The following is a 9,910-nucleotide window of genomic DNA, read 5'->3' on the forward strand; positions in this document are numbered from 1 at the left end:
ATCATTACCAATCTTTCAGACGCCTTTAACTTTAACTTTTTGCAGAAGAGGAAGTGTCCCATCATCCGGTCAATTCAGATTTAATCTTTGATGTCTCTATTTAACATGATAAATCACTAATGTTTTACTATGAGTTTACTTTCTTAATTGACATTGCAAACCTGTATAGAATCAATGCAATTGGTTTGCCCAATTTCCAAAAATGATGAAATTTAATTGTAGTTCAGACTGTTTTTAACAACAAAACATTATTATTTTGAATTACTTCTGTAATCAATGATATCAGGTGTAAGGTTAATACAAGTCATTCTATGCCCAGTTATACAATTCCAACAGCAGCTCCAATTACTGACTAGTAATCATGAAGATAATTTACCAACTAACTGCCATTAAAAATTAATCTAGTTTCGATACTTCATTACACTGTATTACTACCTAATGATGTAAAGTTTGGCTAGACTGATGAGATTTGATAACTATGCAGTTTGGCCACAGACTTCCTTCACCCATTTCTCAATTACAGTATCAGTTTTGTCTGGTTGTTATTAGTAATATCACTGATTGAGAAGTGTACAGGTACCCAGTTACCAGCATGGCTTTTTTATGCGTATGAAAGCTGTTAACAAAAATCAAGACATGAAAGCCGCCTTCTCGAGGATGATTTAGATTTGGCAGTTTAGAATTCACTATGCCGTATTGAAGTATATTGTGATGTTTTGTGACAACTTCATATCTATAAGTTTTACCTTTAACCCATATCAAGATGAAATAATCCATTCAAACTGACCTATCGATGTCAAGGTAACAAAATTGATATGAAGAAAATTTAAACATGACCAGAAAATTATCAACTACACAAAATTGTGTTTTTTAAGTTTGTCTTTCCGACGTTGAGATTGGAGACTTGCATAAAACCTCTACATAAATAAATTACCAGCAGACATGCTTGGTATTCAAAATATCACTGATAATTTTAACACGCTTGATTATTTCTTGCAGTTTATTCTATGACGTCGCTGAAATGCTTTGATGTGAAATTTCAACTGTCTACATTTTTAACTTGTGGTACCAAAGTCAAGCTTGGCCATGACTTCACCAAACTCTGAATCTAACCCACTGGACATGTCTGGTAAGTATATATCAAAGATATTCATTTTGGAAGGAAAGTTATGATACATTGCTAATGATTTCAATTGATCAAAAAGAGTAAATGGGGTATAGTAAAAATTGTTGAAGCATCGTAAAAACAGTATTGTGAACATGTACATACTAAGCTTTACTCTTGCTTTTAGTTGTGTGTACCATAATTAGCTAAATTTAATGGATTTGGGCATGCTTTGCATAGTTAAATATAGCTATTAAAGTGGAATAATACTAAAATAGTGTAATCAGGACTTCTTATCCTCTCTGTATTAGATTTTAGTCTATATGATGAGATGACCATTAAATGAAAGTCTGGTCACCTCATGTCCAAGATACAGGAATATAAATCTATGCTGTGTATTTAGTGAAATGAATTTTGCCACCCTTGTCACATGTCTTCATGATTTAACATTGCATGCATGTGTTTTGACTCCATTTTCAAGGGAAGTAAGGTTTTATTCCCTGATGTCTGAGGAAACCCAAGCTGAGTCTGTAAACTTGTATATAAGATATGGGTATGATGTAGAGACCTGAACCCAAACAATAGAAATTGGATGATAGAATAGCCAATCATTTTACATCTACTTGTTGTGTATGGTCAGTGTAGTCATACATATAAATGTATTAGTTTCCATCATGACTCTACATTGTGGTGTAGGTGTTGTCATTTCCAGATAACCACCTCCTCTGGACTTTGCTTTCCAAAAGCATAATCACCCATCTACTGACATATATATATAGTTTGTTATAAATAACATGTAAAACTTTCTATTTTAGCCCCAGGAGGGCAGATTTCTGCCTCATTGACTCTTCCACAGGGAATGGGGCTCCAGACTATGCCGATAATGTTGTCAGTCAGCCTTCCTGAAAAGGACAAAGGAGATAACAAAATGGGTATATAAATACATATTTTTTGACACTTGTAAAAGCTCTTTTTTAATATGTCCAACTTATAGACACTTGATGAAAGGAATTTTTCAGTTACCCTTGACAGGAAATCATCATTTTTTCCCGGTGTGAGATTTACTTTTCTCACCCCAGGTTTGAGACCGCTATACATGCTCTTTGCACATTCTGAAAACGGCTTAAGTGACGTTACCTGAAAGTGGAACTACTTTTATGTAGTCACAATTACTCTAGTTGGTCTGCTACTGAAGTCTTGTATTATCCTCAAAACTGAAAATCCTGTGTTATCAAGATTGAAATTTATTTATATCAAACATAAATATGTTAAAATAAGAGTATTTTTGATTTGGTGTCTTATTGTCAAGTATAACAGAATTAGTTTTTGTGTAAGATTAAATCACAATGCTTTAAGTGTATTGAGCTGTGAACCTTGTCACTATTCATTAGCCATCCACATGTTTTTGTTTGAAGTTCATCTTACACTGGGACATGGAAAACAGTGTAAAAAGAAAATAATCATTCACTCCCTTTAGGATGAGATAGAGGGATTCCAACCCTAGGGGGGAGATTATGAAGCTATCAAACACTCAACAAATCTTGTGTTTGACAACTTAATAATCTTCTCCCTCGGGCGGAGATTTCCTAAAGGGGGTGAACGATTCTATTATTCTCTTCTGATAGAAAGTCCTATCATTAAAGGTGTTTGGTTGATGAGTTGTATATGTGTAAACCTTAACTTGAATGCAGTTGTAAATTTAATTCTTTTTTATATTTCTATCTATCAGACCATAAATTTCAATGTGGAAAAAACCCCACTTCAACACTTTACTAAAAAATTTTGCTTATGCAGTACAGCAGTTGACAAATTCTCAAGTTGTACCAGAGGCACATACACATTGCTGTATTTTACTATTTCATTTCATGTATTGTTTGGAGAAATATGTGGTTGTTGTATCATATTTTTGTAACATCATTTAGGTGTTTTGCCCCCTGTACTGCAGTTAATCCAGCAGAGTGGATTACAAACGCTATCGCAGATCTTTCCACAAGCTGCACCACCTCTGACTAATTCCTCTCAAGCCACGTCTATCCAGGATTATACTACACCCAGTCCAGCCCATCCTAATGTGGAGACAGACTTGTCAGAAGCCTCACTAAAACCACCAGCCAAACCTGCATTTGATCTGTCATCCTTCCTCAAACTACAAAATCCAAATGATTTAGTGTCAATTCAGAATCGAATATCCCTTGCTAACAATTCGCTCAATAGCCTTGCTAATGTAGTACAAGAGTCAACCAATTCCCAAGTGTTACCACAGACACAGACTCTGACCAGTGCCACTGAACAGGGCAGTGATAACAGACAGAATGATGTTGTTCATCCGTCATCTTCACTTTCCTCCTCTGAGGCACCTGCAGTTCTACAAAACCTGTCTGTACATGATGCAATAGCAGTTCATCTTGGTGGTAATGAGTTTACTAGGCCTGACCTCATAAGCCCACATCTGGAAGCCCTAGTGTCTAATGCTACATTCATCCAGCAGTGTGGCAATCAGGACCTGGCCAGTGGTCAGTATGCAACCAATGCAGCCCCTCAACTCACCATTCATCAGTCAGCTGATGCCCTTCAGACGCATGGACAACATGCAGGAGAACCTCTGATGTCTGTAGGTGATCAGTGCCAAATGCCTTCTGATTTACAAAGCTCAACATTGCAGTCCAACATTCAGAACCAGATGTTGTGTTCAAGCACAGCTCTGGGCCATCAAACAGATGGGACAGAGTTGTCCTCTCAACATGTAGAGACATCACAGTTGACACAGAACCACATGGAGGACATTAGTCTCAACACTCAGCAGAAGTGTAATGATGTAGCCATTGGAAATGAGATGACAGTAGGTAAATATCTGATGAAGTTCCTGGTGATTCCCTGAAAATTACTTCAGAGTGATAGCATTTAAGATTCTTTTTTTTTTTTTTTAACTTTTAATATATTTGTGCTGTGATATCACATTTGATTTTGTTTAAAACCCTTTTTTCTAGAAAATGATGACAAATTCGGCAATTTGGTTTGTAAAAAATTAAAATTGTCAATTTTGTGTGCAGATACATACTTTAGTTTGGTTCCCAAGTATGTAGAAACATGTCTTTGGAATGTTTGGCTTATCCTCATTGCGTCTGCTTCATAGTGGTGTTAAGAGTGAACATGGGAATGATCACTTTTTATTGATGAAATTATTGAAATACTGCAGCTGTTGGTATTGTATCTATTGTAGTTGGCTATAACCCCCAGGATTACTTGCAAATGCAGACAAGCTTGGCAACAGCAGCTGCTTATATACCTATCCGAGAAGACCTGGCCAATCAGGACCCTTCAACAGTTGCAGCCAGCTTAGCCAGTCAGATTGAAGCCATTTCCAGTGCTATCAATAACCAGAGTGGGCTCATACAACTACCAACCGCAGGACCCAATCCTCAATGTCCCAGTCATTGTAAGTCAAGTTTATGATACAATATAATGCTATATGGTGCTTTCACTTTAAAATTTTTGAAATAAATGACACATTATGCAAAGTAATACTTAAAAAATCTCTGTTTCTTCAGTTTTGAACTTGAAAAATATTACAAAATGAATCTGCTCCCAAATATTATGTTTAAAGCTTTTTTTTCTATATTAGTTTTTACAAGCTGCCCCTTTTGCAGATTTCTGTAAATGTGTTGTTGAGGAAAGCATGACTCCTCTTACAAACAAGATAATCCAATACCCCATTTGCTCGGCAGTGTACAGAGTCTTTCAGCCAAAAGATTTTATATTTTTCATATTTAAGAGAAATTGCTATTTTATGCCATGTTATCAAAAGACATTTGTAAATATGTCTACTTCATACAGCTATTACTTGTTTTATGACTGTTGTTGCAGTGGTAGATCTGGTGCTGAAGTTAGCAGGGAAGCGGGATGCAAATGTGCAACGAGAAACTCCTCCTGTAGCTGTCAGCATCCCTGTAGAACCAGTGATAGGGGCTGGCCTGGCAATCCCAGAGGTCTTTGTTTCCTGTAAGTCTAATAGATGTGGAGACTTGAAATTACATTACCTGTCAAATGGAAATAAAGCTTTGGGGTGTTTAGGAGGATGTTTTCAGAGTAGGGTATAGGACCTGTGATTAAAATCAGTGTGTGAAGGACTTGATTGGGGAAAAAAGACAGTCTGAAACCTCAATTTTGTTATGAGAAATGCAGATCATCTTCAAAATGGTAAACTTTACATAAACCGACATGTTTTGTGTAGTAGTGAGTGTAGTTGAAAAGATTAAAAAAGTGCACTTGGGATACAAATTATGAAAAAATGGACCAAATAATACAAAAATGTAGGTGAAAGTTCCATGTTTTGATGTCTTTCAGCAATGCTTGATTGAAAACAATTTTATATGTAACAACATCAGTCAAAGATGTCTGCTTATTAACTTAGTGTATATTTGAGATGAACTTTTTTGAATGTGTTGTAGTCTGTGTGGGATGTAATTCAGCATCAGAGGCTAACCCTTGTCTGATCCATGACACAGAGTACACTGCCATCGCAGATAGTCCTATACCCACCAGAGCACGGGCATCGCTCCCAACATGTTTCTACCTGAAACCTTCAGAGACAATACTTCAGAATGTTATAGGTGAGTAGAGCCAAGGTATAGATTTCAAGCTGTCTCTACCTGGCAATATTTCAGAATGTTATAAAAAAAAGTAGCACCCAGGTATTTCTACCAACAAAACCTGGGTATTGCTCCCAACTGTTTCTGCCTGAAATCTTCAGATACAGTACTTCAGAATGCTGTAGGTGAGCACAGCCCAGATATAGGTTCCAAGCTGTTTCTACCTGAGACATTCTGAAGAAGTTCTTCCAGGACCTTGGTATCATTGCCTAATTCTCTCTACCTGAAATTTTTAGAGACAATACTTCAGAAGAATGTTTTAGTTAAGCTAGCAGAGCGAGGCATTGCTTCCAATCTGTCTATACCTGAACTATTCCGAGACAATATTCAGAATGTTGTCGGTCAGGAGATGCTGAGCATGGCTTCCAATCTTTCTCTACTTGAAATTTATAAAGATAATACTCAAGAATGTTATAAATGGAGCAGGTTTCACTACCAACTTGTCTGCTTGAAAACTTCAGACAATACTTACTAATGTTATAGACAAGTGGAGTACAGGTATCGCTACTAACCTGTCTTGACCTGAAATCTTCAGAGGCAATGATAGGGGTTTGAACTCAATCCATATTTAAATGCTCGTTGGTAATTGAGTAAATCACTGCCATTGTTATGAAATTTATTGAATTGTAATGGATTATTACTAGGTTTCCAAATTCACACCCTTAGCATCACTAAGTCGCAGTAGGACCAAAAAGCTTTATGATGCAGTTAAATTCATAATTTGGCTGTACTATCTTTAATTCAAAATTGGTATAGGAAGATGCTATTCACTTGTGCGTCTTTTGTACAATCATTGAGAAAAATAAATTTTGCAGACTTAGTGATGTGATGCAGGTGCTTTTATTCAGGTTAGAACAGATATATTATAGCACATCAAACAAAATCCTACCATTTCTAACCTGGCCTCCGTCTTTGTAGTATTTAATGTGTGCTTGTTCAGAGATGTTTAAAAATAATTTTATTTCAGGTGTTTGGTCAAAGGTGGCACTAAAAGCCAAAAGCAAATTTGGGCCTCTGGTGGGAAAAGTGAGCTCCTCTGCTCCTGGTGAATCCAAGCTTGGTTCTCTTCCAGAGTTTAAGGTGATCAGCAAACACAACCATTGTCATATCAAAATTATTGATGTAGTTATATTTTCTCAATGGTGTAATTTTGATGTTTCATTATATAGCGACATGTAAGCTATGTATGTCACCTGGCTTGACTTGTGGGTCCTAAATCCTTACACGATCATGTGGTCTTTATTGAAAAGGTAAACAAGATTGTTATCAGGTAGAATTCTAGCCTTCATCATTAGATGGTGCTCCCTGTAAATATAATATCTATTGCATTGATATGCTAATGATTATGATCGACTTTGCAATTGGAGTTTTTTTGGGGGGAAAAGGCAGATTTTAGTGTATTTTGCTGTTTGCTTTAAAATACCATATTCACAAAGGAGGCTAGACGAGACAATTATTTGTGTTTTTTGTCGAGGAATGTACATCTTTTTATCCTACAATATCTTCAGTGAATTAATAAATACTAGTAGAAAAATAAAATTTTATGTTGTCAGTGTTTCTGTGAAGGTTACAAATTTAGGGCACATCTGAATGTAGAAATGGATGGCAGAAAAACATTTCTATAAAATAGTGTATTACATTGTAGGTGATCTACAGTGACAAGGTAGACCAGTATGACCTTGAGGATGAACAGGAGTGTAACTGGCTCAAGTTTGTACAAATGGCACGTACAGAGGCCTCCCAGAACATGGTTGTCACACAGTTAGGTTCTGAGATATACTTCTTCACCACAAAACAGGTTTATCCTGGTGAAGAGTTACTTTTCTGGTACTCCAAGGACTACGCTCGTTTTCTAGGTACAATGTTTTTTTTTAGCTGCTGGAATCATGTCCCTTCAGTAACATTACATATATATTCGTCACTGCATTGATGACTCCTGATAATTCTGTAGTATACTGCATTGAGGAGACAACAATCTTTTGACAGTTAATTAACAATATTATTTTTTGATCTGGAAAAATATGTGATTATTTTGCATTGACATACAGTAGAATGTTAATTTCAGATATGTTTTATGTTAAAGGAGTGCCTGTAAGTCCAGAGACCAAGAAAATCAAAATGTGTTACGTATGTGGTAAAGTGTTTGTGGGCCGTCTAAACCTGCGAGCTCACCAGAAACTCCTACATGCGGATGTGGTGAAAAGGAAGTGGAACTGTAACATGTGTGAACAGGGATTCACATCCTCTGCTAAACTGAATGACCACATGAATATTCATATGGGGATCAAGCCTCATACATGTCAATACTGTGGGAAGCGGTTCACAGACCAAAGTAATCTCAGACAACATCTGCTCACCCACAGTAGTAAGTCACAAAATAATTCTCAGTAAACAACCTTAAACAAGAGAGGAAACTACTCCTGTGATTTTTCATTGGGAAAGAGAAACAAACACTGTATGTGGAAAATATTGTAAAACTTGTAAAGCAAATTGATAATTGGCTGTAAGTATAGTAAAGAAGTACTATATTTACAGCCACAATAATCAATTAGCTTTACAAGTTTTATTGTTTTACTAAGAACAATTCCTCTAAAGACATACTGCTGCACAATTAAAATTATTATGGTTTTATCATGAGGTAGAATCTTTTGTTTATTCAGGTTGAAATTATGAATAACGGCAAAAACAAACTTACACAGATCACTGGTATATCCACTGTGATATCAATAGCGATCTTAATACTAACATGTTAAAGGTTTTTATTTATTTTCTTTTAAAGTGCAAGGTTTTTCTGTAGATGTATGCATTTTGTTTTAATATTTTGATTTGAGATGTAATTTAGAGAGATTTGTTTTTTCTGGACTGTTTTGTAGATGTGAAGAGGTTTTCCTGTACCCAGTGTGGAAATCAGTTCCGACAGAAGATCCATCTGCAGACCCACATGTTAACACATACAGGAGAGAAAAATCTGCAGTGTAACTTCTGCGTAAAAAAATTTGCCCGTGAATCTGATCGCAAACAGCATCAGTATCAACACACAAAGGAGAAGATCTACCAGTGTCTTGAGTGCAACAAAATATTCTACAAACTTCAGAACTATAAACGGCATGCACTTATGCATACTGGGGAGAAGAATCATGCCTGCCCGAAATGTCAGAAGCGGTTCTATACCAAATACCACCTACAGCGACACTCTAAAATCTGTAAAGGAGCAACAACAAAAATCTATCTCAACAAACATGAGAAAAATCTCAACTTGGAAGAAATAGCTAATGAATTAACAGCAGGTCCCTCTGCTTCCAGGACATTAGGAACCAACACTGCTACTCCGTAGATATCCACTTTCTCAGCTTTTGTTTTTGGATGATCTTATGTAACAATGGAGCTGGAACGTTCTTGCTACCTCTTATGGAATGTTTTCAGATGATTCTGTATGGATGGAACCTGCTGCAATATCCAAACTACTTTGTTAACAACCCAGCTTTTCTGTATTCCCTATATGAAACCTGTGGTAGATAAAAAAAAAATGATTCAATATTCATGTTAAGAGAAAAGCTGTTTCATCGCTACTGAAGGTAATTATATATAAAAAGTTCTTTGATACAAATAAATGTGCTTTTCGTAATGGAAGCATGAATATATATTTGTTGTATAGTTTCCTCTTGAATCATTACATATGCAGCAGTCATCAGATAAGGTCTGGATGCATTTCATTCATAACTAATCAATACTCGATTATGATCTGAATTTTCATTTGATAAGTATAATTTATGATTTATCAGAGCAGTATTGAAGATTTGATAAATAGTTTTTTGTTTTTATTTTGAAATTGAATTACTGAATGAAAAAGTAAATACTTTCCCTGCTGTATATTCCTAAAAAACCTTTTGACTTGCAGGTCATGGTTGTTGATCCTGGCTGTCTTGGAAAAGTTTCCATGCTTCCTTCAAAGCAATATGTTAAATGATATCTGCTAAGGTAAGATTTAGTATCTATATGAAGAAGTCAGAATACAAAATGATATAAAGTGTTAACAACAGTGAATACTCATTTTGCAAATTCAGCTGTTATATTCACAACTAAGTAGTCCCCCAAGGTAACATTTTGATTTTTGTCTAATGTGTCAATTATTATGTGTACCAAAGATGGTAAGGTG

At 35.8% G+C, this 9,910-nt stretch overlaps 1 protein-coding gene across 1 annotated transcript; it reads left to right on the plus strand.

Moving 5' to 3' along the window:
- Positions 1–1,086: 1,086 nt before the first annotated feature.
- LOC132550407 (PR domain zinc finger protein 4-like) lies at positions 1,087–9,088 on the plus strand. Its single transcript, XM_060214469.1, has 10 exons — positions 1,087–1,129; positions 1,921–2,037; positions 3,028–3,948; positions 4,326–4,541; positions 4,970–5,104; positions 5,554–5,715; positions 6,722–6,834; positions 7,400–7,610; positions 7,838–8,119; positions 8,628–9,088. The coding sequence occupies exons 1-10, from the start codon at positions 1,087–1,089 to the stop codon at positions 9,086–9,088; spliced, it is 2,661 nt and encodes an 886-aa protein (XP_060070452.1).
- Positions 9,089–9,910: the final 822 nt, after the last annotated feature.

This window comes from Ylistrum balloti, unplaced genomic scaffold (genome assembly GCF_031769215.1).
Source record: "Ylistrum balloti isolate Yb309-2 unplaced genomic scaffold, AGI_CSIRO_Ybal_v1 Utg370122, whole genome shotgun sequence".
In the NCBI taxonomy this organism is placed as follows: Eukaryota; Metazoa; Mollusca; class Bivalvia; order Pectinida; family Pectinidae; genus Ylistrum; species Ylistrum balloti.

Bases quoted from the DNA above. Each gene is read 5' to 3' on its own strand.
- LOC132550407 (XM_060214469.1), top strand. From the start codon at position 1,087: ATGACTTCACCAAACTCTGAATCTAACCCACTGGACATGTCTG. The intron at 1,130-1,920 runs GTAAGTATATAT...TTTCTATTTTAG, and splicing joins TAACCCACTGGACATGTCTG to CCCCAGGAGGGCAGATTTCT. The intron at 2,038-3,027 runs GTATATAAATAC...AACATCATTTAG, and splicing joins CAAAGGAGATAACAAAATGG to GTGTTTTGCCCCCTGTACTG.